The sequence below is a fragment of the Engystomops pustulosus genome, chromosome 9, assembly GCF_040894005.1.
Source record: "Engystomops pustulosus chromosome 9, aEngPut4.maternal, whole genome shotgun sequence".
NCBI lineage: Eukaryota > Metazoa > Chordata > Amphibia > Anura > Leptodactylidae > Engystomops > Engystomops pustulosus.
The window spans coordinates 57547606-57567502 of NC_092419.1; the positions used below are offsets into that span (position 1 = coordinate 57547606).

At 43.8% G+C, this 19897-nt stretch overlaps 1 protein-coding gene across 4 annotated transcripts in view; it reads right to left on the reverse strand.

The window, feature by feature from the left end:
* The window catches only part of CENPI (centromere protein I), a 93365-nt gene that overhangs the window by 47982 nt on the left and 25486 nt on the right, over positions 1-19897 (reverse strand). For 3 of the 4 annotated variants that reach the window (XM_072125779.1, XM_072125778.1, XM_072125777.1), the window contains 2 exons: positions 17618-17707; positions 13524-13661 (listed from right to left, as the gene is read on the reverse strand). In XM_072125779.1, the coding sequence (XP_071981880.1) occupies positions 13524-13661; positions 17618-17707 (228 nt within the window). The remainder of the gene's footprint in view (positions 1-13523; positions 13662-17617; positions 17708-19897) is intronic. The other variant, XM_072125780.1, reaches the window with a different exon arrangement.

Genomic DNA, 19897 nt, shown 5'->3' on the forward strand with positions numbered 1-19897 from the left:
AAATCCTCACGTCCCGGCAATCTTTTTACAACTTTTATTTCCCTAATATGCAAATTTTCTAAAGAGGCTACTGGGGTGTGAAGTAGCTGGAGCTGAGGCTACAGTAGCCTCTTTGATCCTCCTACCAGATATCTTCAGTGCGCAGCTCCTCCCACGTCTGCAAAGCCTGCCATGTGCGCAGTCAGAGCAGTCATGCAGAACAGCAGGCTCGTGGCTGTGTGGTCACTGCTTCGAAGCCTGAGCTACTGCACATGCGCAGACGTCAGGCTTCACGGACGAGGGTGCGCAGCTCCTCATAGCTGCTCACCGAAGATATCTGGTAGGAGGATCAAAGAGGCTACTGGGGCGTGGAGTAGTCGACCACGAAATCCTCAGACCCAAACAAACCCCGGGACGTAATTTGCCAGGTCCATTACTACACCCTAAAAAGAAGACATCATGCACAGGGTGAGAAAGAATGGGGATGTGGACTTCTCCAGGGCGACATTATCCATATTTCCGGATCTATCCAGAACCTTGCGCCTTAGAGCTCCTCTGAAACCCTTACTGCACATACAGATTACATCTCGCATTACAGATGGGGCTTCCCTTTTGAGCTGAACGCAAGAGCAGGCTCCAAAACAAGCCTCCCTGACACACCCAAGTGTAGACTTATGTTTTAGTTACATTGCATTTGACCTCTCTTCCCTCATAGTATTTTCTAGAGTACACATGGCATCTTATCGAATCCCTTCTCCTGGAGGTAGTGTATCTTGTAGAAACTAAGGAGGCCTCTTCTTTGTTTGCCAGGGACCATGCTTCCTATTACTCATCACTCCCGGTACTATGGGAAACTCTCAAAGGCTTCCTGAGAGGGGTTCTGATGAAGAATGGTTCCAGGTTAAAAGAAAGAGGCGCAGGAAAATTGCAACCTTGCTTGAACGCTTGCAGCACCTTGAGGCCCAACATAAACAGTCCTTTCAACTAGCTACACTAATATCTTACAGTTACTAGTAAGCCGCTTAGAAAATTATTGAACGACAGCCAGAAGAGACTTCATCTAAATCAGCAGAAGAATGGTGGGACAAACCAAGCACTGGCTTAGTCAGGACCCTGAGGGATGGACAGGCGGCCTTATACATCCCATCAGTGAAGACCATGGGTGGGGGCACAGTTCGTAAAACTGAAGACATTGAGCAGGCTTTCTATGCGTACTATTCTACCGTGTATAATTTAGCACAGCCTGCTAGCTCTCCTCTGACCTTACCCCTATCTGGTTCCCTCGATGAAACAAACCTCCCGAAGCTATCCCTATTCGCTATTGAGGATCTGGAGGAACCCATCACCTCGGGCGAGATGGAATCGGTCATTAAAGACTTTCTCAATGGGAAGTGCCATGACTGCTTCATCACCTGGTTTTATAAAACACTGGATGACACACACTCTCCCACCCTCTCCAACATGTTTAACGACATCTCCCCATCAAATCCCTTACAAGCTCACATGGTCCTATTCCCTAAGGAAGGGAAGGACCCACAGGCCTGCACTAGCTACAGGCCCATTTTGCTCCTTAACGCTCTACGGCGCAGGTATAAGGAGTGTATGAGGAGGGCTCACGGGCTGAGTCCTCTTCATACAAAGGTGGGGGTTTTTGTATATTGCAGAAAACCCCCACCGCTAATAACCGCGGTCGGTGCTTGCACCGATCGCAGTTATCAACCCCTCCGTTGCCGCCGGCAAAGTCACCGGCGGCATTTAAAAGTCGGCGGCGCGCGGGCGCCGCCATCTTTGTTATGATCGCAGCGCCCCCGAACGTCATCGGGGGGCGGCGATCGGTTGCCATGGTAGCCTCGGGTCTTCATTTGACCCGAGGATACATGGCTTCTGCATATCCATTACAATGAGCCTGTGGCTCAATGTAATGTATAGTGTGCAAAAATGTTATATATTGCAATACTGTAGTATTGCAGTATATGGTAGGAACGATCTGACCATCTAGTGTTAATGTACACTAGATGGTCTAAGAAATAGTGAAAAAAAAAAAAATTAATAAAATATTAAAAGTTCCAACCACCCCCCTTTCCCTAGAACGGATATAAAACATAATAAACAGTAAAAATCACAAACATATTAGGTATCGCCGCGTCCCAAAATGCCCGATCTATCAAAATATAAAAGCAGTTACGGCCGGCGGTGACCTCCGAGGCAGGAAATGGCGCCCAAATGTCCGAAATGCGACTTTTACATCACATAAAAAATGAAATAAAAAATGATCAAAATGTCGCACAGACCTCAAAATGGTAGCAATGAAAACGTCGCATCATTTCGCAAAAAATGACATCTCACACATCTCCGTGCACCAAAGTATGAAAAAGTTATTCGCGTCAGAAGAAGGCAAATTTTTTTTTCTTTTTTGTACACATTCGTTTAATTTTTGAAAATGTATTAAAACACAATAAAACCTATATAAATTTGGTATCACCGCGATCGCACCGAACCAAAGAATAAAGCTGAGGTGTTATTTTGAGTGCACAGTCAAAGTCGAAAAAACTGAGCCCACAAGAACGTGACGCACGTGCTTTTTTTTCCCAGTTTTTCCACATTTGGAATTTTTTTTCAGCTTCGCAGTACACGGCATGTTAAAATAAATAACATTACGCGAAAGTAAAAATTGTTACGCACAAAATAAGCCCTCACACAGGTCTGTACACGTAAAAATGAAAAAAAGTTATGGATTTTTGAAGTTGGAGAGCGAGAAATGAGCGGAAAAACCCTGCGTCCTTAAGGGGTTAATATGGATGCCAAACTCTATGCAAAAAATCCTGGCAACCAAACTCAGAAGCCATCTGGCAGACCTAGTACACCTGGATCAAAATCTAATAAGGGGCACATGAGTGCACGTATACTATGGGCAAGCTGACCAAAAAACAACTTTATGTATATGCTATGAGATTTATTAGCCATCCAGCAACTTTGCTCCCTTGAATATTTATGCATTAGCACTTTATGAATATATATAATTTTGTGCACATATTTAATGTGATGCTGGGAGATTATATGGTTGTAACTTTCAATTGTTCTGTGATGTGGTGATGAATTACCGTATTTTTCGGACTATAAGGCGCACCATCAATAAATGCCTGCTAAAATGTCTAGGTTCATATATAAGGTGCACCAAATTATAAGGCGCACCTAATGAATGACCAGCAGGTGGCAGACCTGTGCACAGTTCAAGGCAGCTGCAGTTCCAGGCAAACATGTCTCCTGTGCACGGAGCACAGATCTCAGAGGTATGGGCTGTTAGGGGTTAATGTTGCAAGGGTGATGCTGCAGGGGTTAAGGGGTCTCCCTCTGCCCCTTCTTTTTCCCTTCTCAAGCAGGGTATTAGTCCTGTAGGGTTCCCGGTGGCTCCCTCTCTTTCCCCTGTTACAGGGCTGGCAGGTATAGGGGTAAAATTGCTTACTCAGGCGGCCGATGAGGATTGCTGCGTGTTCGGCACTATGGCGCTGGTGGTACTGCCAGTGTGGGGTATTGTGCCTGGTATACAGTGTGGGCTGGTGCAGGATATTGCTGGCGCGGAGCTCGTAAACATTATACAGTACATGTTGTCTGTAAGTACGGTTCACATATAAAAGGTGCACTAGACCAGCGTTCCCCAAACTACGGCCCGCTTCGATCCGGCCCCCAACGTTTGCCGCGGCAGCGCCGGGACCTCGCGGCCTGCGACAGTCGGGCAGGAGCCTCTGTCCTTCTGGACAGGAAGCTCCTGCCCGTCACTGTATAGTGCTCGATGCGGCCGGAAACGGCTGCTCGAGCACTATTACTGGAGCGATGTGGCCGGAATACAACCCCGGCGCACATCGCTCCATTAACTAGGCTGCGCGGCCGCACGATGACGTCAGCGCGCGGCCGCACACCCCTTCCTTCCCGGACACGGCAAGAAGATAGAAGACGTGCGGCGGTGAGTACAGGGTTTTTATCTTTTATTAAAAAGGGCAGTAAAAACATTGTGGTGGCCGGGGTCCAATAGTTAGTTATGAGGGGCAGTATAGGAAATAATTAATGGTGGGGGGGGCAGTATAGGAAATAATTAATTATGAGGGGCAGTATGGGAAATAATTAATGGTGGAGGGGCAGTATGGGAAATAATTAATGGTGGAGGGGCAGCACAGGAAATAATTATGAGGGGCAGCATAGGGAATAATTCATTATGAGGGGCAGCATAGGAAATAATTAATTATGAGAGGCAGCATAGGAAATAATTATGAGAGGCAGCATAGGGAATAATTAACTATGAGGGGCAGCATAGGAAATAATTAATTATGAGAGGCAGCATAGGGAATAATTAATGGTGGAGGGGCAGTATAGGGAATAATTAATGGTGGGGGGAAGCATAGGAAATAATTAATGGTGGAGGTGTAGGAAATAATTATGAGGGGCAGTCTAGTAATTAATGGGGGGGGGGGGAGGCATATTCAATAATTAATGGAGAGAGGTCCCAGTATATTAATTAATTGGGCCAATATATATAAAATAGTTCATAAGGGAGTGCAGTATATTAAATAATTAATTGAGGTGGGGTAACAGTGTATTATGGATGCGGTCACATGTACCGCTATTTATTTTTAAACTCAAGTCCGGCCCTCCAACAGACTGAGGGGGACAGTGAACGGCTCCCTACGTAAAAAGTTTGAGGACCCCTGCACTAGAATATATAGTCTGAAAAATTTGGTGTATGGACTTTTGGAAACAATTTACTTGTGACACTGTTGGAAAGTGTTTTTAATAATATTTTCAAATAAAATAAATATTTTAAATCATGTTGTTTTGTTTTATTTGATGTATATGGACCAGTGTCACTCATGTGCCCCTAATTAGATTTTGGACTCTTGCTTGATGCAGAGAAGGCGTTTTACCGGGTGGCGGGTAGACTGGGTCTTTTTAGAGGCAGTGCTAAAACTATGTGGAATGGGTGATATCATGTTGGTACGTATTATGGCTTTATAAGGCAACCCCAAAACTAGGCTCAAGGGTAAATGGGTCCCTTTTATCGTCCTTTCTCATAAGAAGTGGAACACAACAGGGATGTTATATGCCCTTGGCATGGAGCATCTTCCGGCTGCAATGAGGCAAAATCCGGACATTGAGAGAGTGTGCTTGGCCCCCACCAGTTTAAATGCTCAGCATTTGCTGATGATTTGTTACTTACCAAACTGTTCCAATAAATATCAGCTCTTTTGCAAACCCTGGAGAGATACGATTTGAACAGTAATTACAAGATCAACATCTCTAAGAGTGTGGAGATGTGGGGAGCAGACTGCTGCCCCCCCCCCCCCAGAAGTTGATCTCATTAAGTCACATTACTCCTTCTCTTGGGTGGGAGGTCTCAGAAGTACCTGGGGGTCCATAGCCTGTTTCACTTGCCTGCTATCTATGCCGTAAATTATGCCCCACTGATCCGCTCCATCAAGGCTGACTTAGCCAAAATGGGATTGTCATGTTTCATGGCTGGGGCTTATCAGCAATGAATGTCCTCCCCAACTGCTTTATTTGTTCCAGACTATCCCCTGTCCGATCCTTTTTTCCACGAGCTGGAGGCCTTCCTTTCTAAGTTTAACTGGTCTTCCTTAGCCCCTAGATTCTCTAGAACAGTTCCTGCTATGACAAAATACAGCAGGAATTGCAGTGCCTAAATCTCAGATCCTGGATTGTTGAAGATGTTCATTGGCTGTGGTAGTCCAAGTACTCTTGGGGATACGGCTGTCGAAACTCGTTTGGCCATATCCCCTAGGTCATGTCACAGTCGTTGCTAACTATCAGATCACTAAAAAGGGAAGTGGTCCCTATTCGCCCAGGATGCCCCCCCCCCCTCCTCACACCAATAGTAATCCATCCTTCTGCCCTGGAATATCCGTGGGCTTCTTAGATGGACTCATCAATGACCCTCTAGCGACTTTCCACTCCATGAATACCCCAGACTTATGCACCCTGGAGACTCTTCTGGCTGGCAAGTCTAGCTCCCCCCAAGGTCAAGTGGGAATGCCAACAATTCGCGCATTCCAACAATGTTCCTAGACCTACTCTAAAGCTCCACAGGAACCTTACTTATTTTGAATAGCTATGCTGTAACTCCCCTCCCACTATGGGTGCCATATCACAGATCTTTGACATACTTACTGACCCAGATACACTGCCACTTCAACCATTTGCTCGGCGTACCTTCTCTGTTCGTGTTTCCGGAAACCATTGCGCTCTCCGATTAGTCACCAACTGATAGCCGCGAGGTCAGCTGTCCCGAGGCGGTGTAAAATCGGCGGTGGCCTCCTTAATTGACGAGTGCTTTGCTGAGGTCTCCCTCATTCAGACAACGGAGGAGCTGACAACTGAGCTGCATGGCACATTTGCCTCCTATCATGAGTCTTCCACCAGTCCCCTGCATGTAGATTGGTGACATGAGTGTCGCTCTTGCTACTGACTAAAGAGACTGCCATTTGGAGGAGCCTGCCCTGCCGATACTGCCCTTGACGTGTCCTTTCATTCGGTCCTAAATCTGTTCTCCGAACCTTTATGTTATCCCATTACCCCTTTATCTGCCATCTAAAAGGGTATAGTCTTCATCAATGTTCCTGTCTGAGCTATAGGAGCTTCTAACCAATTATAGTTGCAGGCGTCAGTTGTCATACCCTATAAAACGCCCTCATTATATATTCTATATTTTTTAAGAATCCACATTTTTGCCCATCCTACACTAACCGCTACTCTTACCCCCACACAACTTACATACAGTGTGTGCCATGATGCAGCAAGCGCTTTGTGCATTACAATTCATTCCTTGATGTAGACATAAAAGCACAGATTGTAACATCCTAACTATGTCAGAATACAAAGCTACTCTAGCAAACAAACTCCACCAAACAACAACCACATGTGGGTTCAATGACAGCAACAAACCAGAGCAAAAACACAAAAGTGGGGGGGGAGGGAAGAGGAGAGGCTGGAAAATAGGGGTGCGAGGCATTTTGCTCACAGGTTCAAAGCTTTATTGAAAAACACAGACACAAAAGGGAAGGAACCTGATCCTTATTTAGATCTAGCATATAATAAAATAAAACAGATACATAGTCTTTATTTATATAGCATCAATATATACAGCAGTGCTTGACAGATTATGTGGTACAAAATACAGACCAGAACATTGTCAGATTAAACAATTGGAATGAGGGCCCTCCTTGCAAATACTTACAGTCTATGAAGATAAAAAGAGTGACAAAGAAATAATGAAATAAATACTGCTGAACGAACAAGCCACCAGCTCCCTGACACACTCCCTATGGTGGCACTGCTCATTGAAGTGAGGTGAAGGACCAAACTGATGCTAGGATTGGAGGGCTGCACAAAGTACACTCCTTTATAGAGGAACCTGAGAATTTCTGAGGTGACTAAATTACAGGAGGTGGGAATACGGGAAACTAAGGGGATTCATAGGGTTGCGCAAGTAGTATCGGATGACGTTGTAAAGCGTTTCGAGCAGCTACTTCAGGAGTTCCAGTTACCATATAACATGTTTTATCGCTACCCCCTGCTTCCACATGCTCTAGACACACAAGTGAGAGATAACTCCTTGACCATTTAACATCATCTGGTCATCTACATCCTAATCTCTCCAGGAGATGGCAGAGGGGTTATATAACTTGAAGAACACCATCAAAAATTCCCACCAACAGTCTGCTCCAAATGGGAAACTGACAAGCAGTGGACATCCATCCTAGCCCGAAAGCCCGAGCTGTCACCTAGTGAGAAACAAAAGGCTCCCACATTATTTTTGTGCCACAGAACATATAGCAACCCAGTGTGGATGCATAGGGTTGGCATAAGGAGTGATGACCGTTGCTCGGCTTGTGACAGAGGGGGCGCGTTTGTTCCATATGATGTGGGAGTGCCCTCATTAGGGAGGTACTAGAACTTGTTAAAGTGTACGATGTGCAGATCCCTGCCCATGGTATGCATTTTGAGTTGGATAGATGAGGTGCCAGATAAGAGGGCTGTGCGACCGGGTATAGCGCAGATGCTGTACCAGGAGTGGAAATAGATTGCGTTTTATTGGAACCAGGATGCTCCTCCTACTAAGGAAAAAGTTTAACAAATGAAGAGGAGGGTGCATCTCAAAAGGAAGGCAGAGAAAACGGTTTGAAAAAAATTTGGGGACCCTGGATGGACCTACCAGGATTACCATCTGCATGTATACGAAGGAGCCCATTTCATGCATTGTAATGTTCTATATTGTAAATGTCTCGTGGATATTGTAAGCTTTATTCACAGTAAATGCAACGAGGCGTGCGGCCCTCGGTGTACTCTCTCAAATAATGTATTATGCATATTGCTTTTGAGTGCAGAGTTTGTTTTTCTTTGTTACTGTGTGTTCAAATTTAAAAAAAATGTTCAATAAAAAAAAAAAAAAAAAAAAAAAAAAACACACACCACACAAGCCACCAGCTGCTATCGATAGTTACAGAAACCAGGGTACATCGGTCGGTTTACTGTTATAAACTGATGAGGGATTACACAGATGGGAGGAGAAAACAGCAAAGGTAAGAAAAATGTTATTTGGATAAGGATTTAGGCATCTATGATGAATGCATCCATCCTCTGATGATCCCGATAGGGTGAAACAAGTCTTGTCGAGGTTTGGGATTCATGTCCCATTTGTGACACCTTCTCTAAATGATATGAAATTACCAAACCTGATCATACCTGCTGAATAGATCCAGATATTGCAAGGTCAGGTTCCAGTTGGGGCTGCGGTTTATTAGGAGGATGCGCCGTACAATGGGGGAGCGGGAGAAGATATGTTTTATTATTTTACTGTGGGCTGTATATATGTATTACTGTATAAATGTGTGGATATATTTTCATATATTCATTCAAAACTGAAGAGATTATATATAAAAGCTATATGCACACACGTATATGTTTGACCAGCCGGGCTTGCACACTGCAGCAATCTCTCCATAGAGACGCCTGCCCATAATTAGAGCCGAGTGTGCGTGAGTCTTTAGGGAAGCCATTCTTGATGAGCTTTTTGGTTATAATTTTAGCTTTAGAATTGTAATCTTTGTCAAAAGCGGAATTTTTTTCAGATATGTGCAAATTGGCTAAGAAGCACATTTTTTTTACCATTTGTTTTACTGTGCACATTTATAATCCAATGACCCATTGCTGTCTACTTTCTTAAAATTATTTTTTGAGATAATCTTATTTTTTGCGTGGAATATTTCTAGATCCAAAAAGACCATTTTTTGTTGGTCAATATTTGCTGCAAATTGGATCCCCCATTTGTTGTTTTAAAAAAAAAAAAAAAAAAAAAAAAAAAAAAAAAAAAAAAAAAATCAGATCCTTTGAAAATGGCGAATTAGTATTCACCGGTAATTTGGTTTCCATCTAGTCCTCCATGACGGCCCACTTGGAGGATGCCCCTTGACCTCTAGGGACAGAAAAAAAAAAAAAAAAAAGGAGGTTAAAGGCCTCCCACCTGCCGGTGTCTACCAAATAACTACACCGTTGGAAGATACAACACAAATTTATTTTTATGTTTAGAGCCACATACAAATTACAATAAAAGAATACTAGGGAGGGAATATATAGGCCGTCATGGAGGACTAGATGGAAATCGAATTACCGGTGAGGACTAATTCAACATTTGACGTCCTCCCATAACAGCTTACATGGGGATCTAAAAAATAAGTAGAGCGTTTTAGGGTGGGACCACAGCCTGCATAACCTTCCTTCAGGTCTTGAGAACCGCAAAAGTCCAAACGATAATGTTTGACAAAAGTAGACGGTGAAGCCCAGGTAGCCGCCTTGCAGATCTTCGCTAGGGAGGCGCCTCTTCTCTCAGGAATCAGACATGGCCCGAGTAGAGTGAGCCTTCAGGTTAGTAGGAACCTCTTTCCCTTGCTCCATATAGTAGGTGGTGATAGCCGTTCTCAGCTATCTTGCTTTTGAGGTCTTGGAAGCTTTCTGCCCCTTACTCTTCCCCTGGAACTGAACAAACAGATTATGATCTATGCGCCAGGAGTCTGTGGCCCGTCTCAAGGCTTGACGAGGGGTTCTCGCAAAAGGACAGAAGAGTGATCTCCTGGTCTCTGTGGAACTTGGATACCACTTTGGGGGAGAAGCTTGGATCTAAAGTAAGGATGATCCGGTCAGAAACAAATACGCATATATGGCTCTCTTATGGAGGTAGCCAGAAGTTCTTCCAACCTCCTGGCTGTAGTAACCACAATAAGGAGAGTGGTTTTTAGCATTAGATTCTTAATAATAGCACCATCCAAGGGCTCGAATGGAGACCTGGAAAGGGCGTCTAGGACCCACTTAAGGATCTGGGGTTTGATCCTGGAAGCGGTTAAAATAAAAGGGGTTATCCGGGTTTAAAATTTTTTTTTATGGCCGGGCTGGGGAGGGATAGTTAAACATAATAAACATGGACTTACCTCCTCCGGCGCCTCTGATGTCCCGCGCCGCGGTCACTTCGATCCGTGCCCCTGTAAACAAACAGGGGCACAGAAGCCGCGCACAGGGAGCTTCCGGTCCGCGTTGTGGACGGCTCCTCCCATCCGTCCCTATCTCTCAGTGTTATAAGCGCTGGGAGATGGTGCGCATGGGAGCATCCGGCCGGCCGGAAGCTCCCTGTGCGCCCTTCTACTGAAACCGGCGCACGGAGAAGACGGGCCGCGGCGCGGGACATCGGCAGCACCAGAGGAGGCAAGTCCATGTTTATTATGTTTAAATAGCCCTCCCCAGCCCGGCCATAAAAAAAAATTTAAACCCGGATAACCCCTTAAATCTCTTGATCCACCTGTGATCCGCAAGAGGATGATAGAAAAAAAAAAAAAAAACGAAACCTCGACGTTCATGGTGCTGGTAGATAACCCTAGTTCCAGGCCCATCTGCAGGAAGTAGAGGACCTGAAAAATATTTGTGTTAGGCTGAAAGGGGGGATTATCCCCGCAAAGAGTCAAACCTTTTCCTTATCTTGTGGTATATGGCAAAGGTAACCCTTTTCCTACTTGCCTTGAGAGTAGAGAGTAAATACTACGGCCTGGGAGAGACCCTGAGATCTTAAGAATTCGGACTCAGGATCCAAGCGGTCAGCTGAAGCTTCCTCGGGTCTGGATGGAGAATGGTACAGAAGGTCCTTCCACAAAGGCAATATTAATGGCTGCTGTAGGGACAAAGACGTTAGCAGGGGATACCAGCTTTGGCCAGATAAAAGATCACCCCTTGCCTAATCCATGAAGATCTTTTTGAGGACCCTTGCGCTCAAGGGAATAGGGTGAAACAGAAAGGTTCGTTCTATGGGTGACTGAAGGAATCCAGGTGTTCTCTCGACTCATTTGCCTTTCAAAGAATAGTAGAGAAGGCATTTTGAGTTTTCCCTTCTGGTGAATAAAATCGATTCAAGGTCTGCCCCGGGGGTGTTCAGCCGATGGAAGACCTCCTGGTTGATGCACTGTTTGTTGGGTGCGACTTCGCTCCTGCTGAGGTAGTCTGCTTCCTATTTTAGGACTCCCCTCAGATGGGTAGCTGATAGGGAGAGGATGTTCTCTTCTGCCCAGGAGAATATGGTGCGGGCTAAGGTGGAAAGGACTGAAGATATTGTTCCTCCCGGTCTTCTCAGGTAGGAAACGGCCAAGGTGTTGTCCGATAATATATGGACATGGCAACCCGTTAGGTGAAGGGCATTTGTCCTCAGAGCTTCCCAGACTGCCCTTGCTCCCGGAAGTTCGACGGCTTTCTTGACTGGAAAGGGGTCCAGGATCCTTGGGCAAAGTGAGAAGGGAAGACTGTTCCCCAACCTACACTGCTTAAGTCGGTGACACACGGGAGGCAGTGCCAAGGAACCCTTTTCACCAGGTTCTCCGCCTTTAGCTACCATTGGAGGACCTTTTTTTTTTTTTTTTACAGAGGACGGAATGGTGACTTTTTTCCAGGCCCAGGATTTTCATCGCCCCTCAAACAGATACAGAAGCCTTCCTCTTGAAGGATTGGATCTGACATCTTATGTTGCTTGCTTTTTCCCGAGGGAGAAAAGGTAAGCGGAATTCAACAACACTCCAAGAAATTTCTTGTGGGAGGAAGGAGTTAAATCTGACTTGTGTGTTGACTAACCACCCCAGATCTGAGAGTTTCTTTAGGGTATAGCCTTCAGGAGATTATCTAGCTCATCAACATGAAACATGGCGGGATTCTAGCTTCTGAAATCTTGAGAATCCTGCTCCTCCGTGTGAGCAAAAGAACATGAGGCCTCAGAATCACATTCTTCATCAGAGGAAGAAACGAACGCCTGTCTGCGTTTTTTTGGAGAGGTATTTTTCTGTGCGAAAGATGCAACCACCTTTTCTTCAATAAAGTATTTTCATTCGTCCATGAACGACACCCTTCACGCATAAAACTCTCAATACAGGACCTGCATATGGGTTTCTTATACGAGTCAGGCACGGAATGAAGACACATATTACATTTCCTAGGAGCTCTTGGAAATAGTCAGACTTGCTAGTTTTTTTGGATCTTTCCGATCTGTCTTCTTAGACCTTGATCTTTCTCCTAAGGGGAGGGGGGGGGGGGTAAGGAAGATACTAACTTGGGGTTCTAATAAACAGAGCAAAGTACATAAGAACATGCCATACAGCACCACTTACATGAATAGGCGGATGGAGTAGGCCCAAGTCTGCCTCATCAGCCATAATGGGTTTGGGACGGCAGTGAATGTATACAGCGTGCACAACTATAGACCTCAGATCAATGCAACTATCCAGCTATAAGAGGTTTAAATATCTTATCGAGGAGGCCATCCCCCATGCAGCTGGCTGCAATGACGCCCAGCAGGGCTTCCATGATGGGAACAGAGCCGGGCAGAGTCGCGCGTCCTCACGTAGGCTGCAACCCACATCGCTGCTGGAGAGGACGGAATGCCGGATAGATGGGGGACCAGGGAAAGACAGGCCGACCGAGGACCCGATCTGGATGGGGATTACGACCTGCTGTAGGCCGGCATAACCCCAAGCAAGCCTTGCAACATCCCTCCCCGCCACTTAGGAGGCTAGAGACCCTCTTTTGACCTGACCCCTGTAGGAACATAAAGAACACTGACTGGAGGATGCGGGTGGGAGGTTTTTAACCTCTCTTCTTCCTGTCCCTAGAGAGGTCAAGGGGCATCCTGGGAGGACATAATGGAAATCAGGAATATATTAATGATATAAATGTAAAATGTGGGATTTCCAGAAAAGGGAATTATATAGCACTGAGGAAATTTAAAAAATGCTTTGCTGCCCTCAGACCCAATGTGTGGGTAATGTTTGGCAGAAGGGAACAAAACATTACTCTCTTCCTATTCATGGTTGTGGAGAACATCTATCACCCATAGTTTTCTTCCCAGTGACTATGCTACTTCAATTAAGTGGTGACAAAACATTAAACATTTTAAAATGGGGTCAAGACATGTTATTATATATTATAGAGAAAGGAAAGCAAAATCATACACTTACCCTTTTGACAGAGCGTGGTGGGGGATTCATACTTTCTCCAAGACCTAGCCTATAATCTCTAACTGGATCACCAGAGTTGTTCTTTGCGATTATTTTTAACTCTGAGGCAAACAGTAACTTGGAATTCCTGAAATACATCTGCAAAAAATTTAACATTAAGTGAATTCACCTTTGAAATTTCAAATGATATTTATGAAGAATGTGGCATTTAGAAAAGTCATTGCATAGATATATGTGTAACAGTTAAAGGGGTATTCCAACAAAGAAAAGATATAATCAGGAAGTCAGCGATCGGTGGGCGGGCCCAGGCCCCATAAACACTCGGGTGACTTGGCCCTGAGCGCCTCTGGCTTATTTGAACATCTGTATAAAGTCTGTGTTAGAACATGGCCGACGCCATGATGGCATATGTCCTTTAGTTAATGGCGTTGGCCATTCTTTTACATAATTTTCCATACGCCTTCACTGCCTTAATAATAATCCCTGACTGTATTCAAGCAAGTCAGCATGCCTGATACTTACATGTGCGCCGTCTGCAGACTATCGTGATTCTTTGTTTACCTCTCTGAGCACTGATAAATAAAAGGAGCATGCGACAGGAAGCTATGACTGGCTCCCCTCCTTCACTCTTTATGTCCGTCAGCGAGAATGGACAGTGAAGAGAGACACAATGGGTCATATCATGGGGATAGACAGGAAGTTCTGTATATATACACAAAGGGCAGCATGGCGAGAACAAAAATAGGAGACTAAAACACATGTACATATATACACTGGAAATCAAAATTAGAGAATACACAATTTGCTAAATGTCAACGTCATTGTATAGGTCTATGGAAATATATCCTTACAGAAAAGCAGCATTTTAACCCCTTATTTGCATGTTAAAGGGGTATTTCCATTTCAGCAAATGAATGTTATCGTTTGTATAATGAAAAATGTTATACAATTTTCAAATATACTTTCTGTATCAATTCCTCAGTTTTCTAGAACTCTACTTGTGGTCCTGCTATAGAAAGCTTCACTGTTTTGTTTCCAGTGGACAGAAATCTGACAATGGTCACACAGGAGCAGATTTCAGTTTTAGTTTTTCCATTAGTGGGGCCATGTGTGGAAGTGAACAGAGGATTTTTTGTCAAGAAGCCAGGTAGGTCAAAACACACAATTATATTGAAATGCAAATGCAGAAAGGCAAAATTTGCAATACAAGTGTAACTGGTCTTTAGAGAAAATGAGGTCTCTGTTGACATGTTCCCATTAATACCATATTGAAAGTTTATAGAATTGGCAGCAGATGGCAGTGCAATAATCCGATGTGTTCTGGCTGATGTTATGAGGTGTTTTGGCTATGGTAGAAAGAGGTGGATGATGGCAAGAAGGGGGATTGATGAGAGAAATTTAGTTTGTAACGGGAGGTTACATTAAATTAATTGTGTTAATGTATGGAAGATTCGCTGGCAGTGGGGCAGCGCTGTGGAATTGGCCCTTCTCAGGTGTCACCGGAATTTAAATGGTAGGTGGGAAAGCTGGAGAGGGCTGCGCCAATACAACGTGTATAGTCCACCGCACCGGCCCTCTAGTTCTCGGCTGAGAGTGAAAGAGGGCACTGGGGCAGTATGGTCCTCCATCAACCAGTACACATCAGGTTAGTCATCGTTCATCCTATGTATTAAATTGCCAATTCTATAAACTCACACCAATTTTCATAGTTTATACTATACCCGGCCATCAAGTTCAACCAATTTTATTATAGTATTAGTTACTGCATCATGTATCTTTTTTTGTTGATGAAATTTATCCATTTTCAACACCATTTTCCATAAATCATCATTTATAAATACATAATATAAAATATATATATTTTTTATATATTTAAATTACTAAACTTGGGGATATTCCGCTTAGGAAAAAAAAGCAACTTAAGGGAGACCTCAATATACAAATATCTGACTGATCAGACCTCTACAAAGATCTTTTTATACCTAGGCCTGTGACCAGGACAAGGGGGCATCCTCTTCGCCTAGAGGAAAGGCGGTTCTACAATCACTATAGACAAAGGTTCTTTACTGTAAGAGCAGTGAGACCATGTACATCTCTGTCACAAGATGGTGTAATGGTTGAAAATGTTCAAGAAGGGCCTGGATGCCTGGAGAACAATAAGCTCACTTTGTAAGGGAATACAACTTTTTGTTAGTAGTTTGTGTAGATCCAGGGAGTTATTCTGACCGCCATAATAGGGGTTGGGAAGAATTTTTTTGCATAGGCCTTCCTATTTATCCATCCAATTCTACATTGGACCACAAGGTACGCTGCAGCTCATTACAAATTCAGCCAATACCGTCACCTATATGATCTTAGCCTACCCATTTACGTAGTTTTGATCGGAATTATGTTGTGGCAATTACCTGCGTTTTACAAAATGTAAAAGAAGACAGGATAAGGGTGTGGTCACATTTGGCACTTGCATTGCATTAAGAAATGCCATAGAGAATCTCCATGGGTAATCATTTCAATACTGCAGCTGGAATTGCTTAGCACTAAACAGTTCATCACTAAACAGGGTAAGCATCCCACTCATCATACGCTGTCACAACATTTAAGATCACTAGGACAGAGAGCCCAGCCTGCAGTGATCACTTTAGCAGAAATTAGACTTGCCTCTGCCGAGAAGCATGTTGTGTGAACAGAAGAGAAGTAGTCCATAGGTTATTTTAGTGATTTCCCATCATTTATTTGGATCTGATGGGAAACATTATGTTAATCAACAAACTGAAGAAAGACTGAACCCAAAGTAAAGAAGAAGTCAGTGAAAGGTGGTAGAGGAGGAGGCTGCGGGGGGCTCTTCTTAAGACCTTCTTCAACTCTGTAGTGGCACCAGCCATCTTCTTTGGTGTAGTCTGTTGGGGTAGCAGCATCTCAGCTAGGGAGAGGAGCAGACTGGACAAACTGATTAGGAAAGCCAGTTCTGTCCTGGGGGGTCCTCTTGACACAGTGCAGGTGGTAGCTGAGAGGAGGACACTGTGTAAGTTGAAGTCTATTCTGGAGAATAGCTCCCATCCCTTGAATGAGACTGGTGGCATTGGGGAGCACATTCAGTGACTCACTGCTTCACCCCAAATGTGAAAGGGAGCGTTATCATAAGTCATTCCTCCCCGCTGCCATCAGGCTGTTCAACAAACAAGGCCCAAACAGAAGTAACCTGCGCCCCCTACCTAACCAGTCCCTGCAAGCCCCATCCACAGACTAAACATCAAACTGCCGATCATTGCTTCTCTCTGTCTTTTTATCCCTTTTCTTTTTGTTCATTTATTCCAAATATTATTGTTGTCATAGTTTGTACTTCACTCTCTGTACCCTCTCTGCTCCTGTAACGCTGTGAACTTCCCCACTGTGGGACTAATAAAGGATTATCTTATCTCTTCTGATCTTAGAGAAAGTGGCAGAGTAAAAGAACATTCGTCTCCACATAGTTCCTTCCAAGCGGTCTTCACTTAATCAGCCAGCATTTCCCTAGCAGGACAATGTCCCCTGTCACATAGCAAAGCAGGTAAAGCAGTTTCTTGAAACAGAAAAACACTGAAATGGCAAAGTTATGGCCAAGAAACCCACAACAGTCACAAAACTGGGGAAAAGACGGTGAGAGACTAGTGATGTCTTTTGGCCGCAGATGTTATGAAGTCATTCAAAGCAGAGGCCTGTAACACTTCCTACTGATTGGTGACTGTTGTAACCTTCAGAACATTTAGCTGTAATCTCTGTGCTATAGTCACTACCGTTCTCCAATTATGGTTATCACATTTTTGCAAAAAGGTTTTATGTTGATAAAGGAAGATTACATTATTACTGAAAAAAAAAAAAATCATGTGATCATACTTTGTTCTCCAATTTTGATCTCCAGTGTAAATGCAGAGGCGTGTCTAATGGAACATGAAAAGTGGCCTACCCCCATTAATGTGTGCTATATGAGGCCATATTCTCACAGCCGCATGAATGTGCCCTCAGGCCAATTTTTTTCTCTCGTTTTTTTTAAACATGGAAAGAACCTAAAAAAAAAAAAAAAAAATGCCATTTTAAAGGAGGTGTTAATAACTTACCTTTATTCTGCTGGGCAAAGTAAGAGAAACTAACTCTGGACAAAACACTTTATATATGGATAGAAGACCCAGAATGTGTGGTTGCAGTCCCTAGAAAATTAAATTATAAAAAGTATAAAATAAATGATTAAAAAAAAAAAAAAACCTTACACCTTAAAGCAGCAAGGTGCTTTGTAGAGCGTGAACATCCAACAAAATAGATTACCAAGTTGTGGTGTAATGGGCAATGCTTTTCGCACATACACTAAAGGGTGCATTAAATAGGGAGCTTTAGTTACACAAATATATGAACTATATACAACTATTCATACCTCTCAATGGATACAGACATGCGAAGGGAGGCCACTGCAGGGGCATTTTATTAGTGAAGGGAGGCTGCTGCTGGACAAAAGCAATAACCTGATGACACCAACAGCGGGCGCAAATGCCTAGGGCAGCATCAAGTCTAAATACAGCCCTGAATATCTGTCATGAGTTAATTTTGGCAGAAATAGATTGATGTAGGTGCCAGGTGCGTAGGAATACTTTTCAGGAGCTCGGAGAGCCACCTTACTCATATTTCCATTTGAGACTGCAGCAGGGGCCAGAAGACAGCTCAGAAAAGCCATTGAGGACCAGCATTAGGGAGGAATTAAGATTAAGAATCAAAGCAGGTTGCAGGTTTTTTTTTGGTCACAATTTTGCCCTGTCTGTCATTGGTACATGAGAAGCTCTCATGCAACAATGACACTGGAATAGACTGGCTGTACCACAAACAATGGCAGGGATAGGAGCTGCTGTGGAAACCATGGCCATCTGTATGTATCCGTATATATCTGTACAGAGGAATGGAGTAAAAGGGATATATCCAGGACTTTGATGCATCACTTTATTTCTGGAGGTTCCTAAGCAGCCGACGTGTGCATCATGAGGTTCAATATAAAAGTATAAGAGCATCAGCACTCCAATGTCAGCAGTGATAGTAATTATTTATTCACCAACTGGCATAACAGCAACGTTTTGGCTCGATACAAGGTCTTTTAAGCTTAACCCCTTAACGCTCTGCGCCGTAGCTCTACGGCGCAGAGGTATAAGGGATGTATGAAGAGGGCTCACGGGCTGAGTCCTCTTCATACAGAGATGGGGGTTTTTGCATTTTGCACAAAACCCCCACCGCTAATAACCACGGTTGGTGCTTGCACCGATCGCGGCTATTAACCCTCTCAACGCCGCCGGCAAAGTCGCCGGCGGCGTTTTAAAGACGGCGGCGCGGGCACCGCCATCTTTTTTCCGATCGCCACGCCCCCGAACGTCATCGGGGGCGGCGATCGGTTACCATGGTAGCCTCGGGTCTTCTTTTGACACGAGGCTACATGGCTTATGCAGGTTCGTTACAATGAGCCAGTGGCTCATTGTAATGTATGACCTGCAAAAATGCCATATATTGCAATACTGTAGTATTGCAGTATATGGTAGGAGCGATCTGACCATCTAGGGTTAATGTACCCTAGATGGTCTAAAAAAGTGAAAAAAAAAAAAAAAAAAAAAAAAAGTTTAATAAAATATTAAAAGTTCAAATCACCCCCCTTTCCCTAGAACGGATATAAAACATAATAAAAAGTAAAATTCACTAACATAATAGGTATTGCCGCGTCTCAAAATGCCCGTTCTATCAAAATATAAAAACGGTTACGGGCGGCGGTGACCTCCGAGGCGGGAAATGGCGCCCAAATGTCCGAAATGCGACTTTTACACCTTTTTACATAAAATAAAAAATGAAATAAAAAATGATCAAAATGTCGCACAGACCTCAAAATGGTAGCAATGAAAACGTCGCCTCATTTCGCAAAAAAATGACACCTCACACATCTCCGTGTGCCAAAGTATGAAAAAGTTATTAGCGTCAGAAGATGGCAAAAAAATTTCTCTTTTTTGTACACATTCGTTTAATTTTTGAAAATGTATTAAAAAACAAAACCTGTATAAATTTGGTATCACCGCGATCGCACCGAACCAAAGAATAGAGTAGGCGTGTTATTTGGAGCGAAGAGTGAAAGTCATAAAAACGGAGCCCACAAGAACGTGACGCACGTGCGGTTTTTCTTCAATTTTGCCACATTTGGAATTTTTTTTCAGCTTCGCAGTACACGGCATGTTAAAATAAATAACATCACGGGAAAGTAAAATTTGTTATGCACAAAATAAGCCCTCACACAGGTCTGTACACGTAAAAATGAAAAAGTTATGGATTTATGAAGTTGGAGAGCGAGAAATGAGCCGAAAAACCCTGCGTCCTTAAGG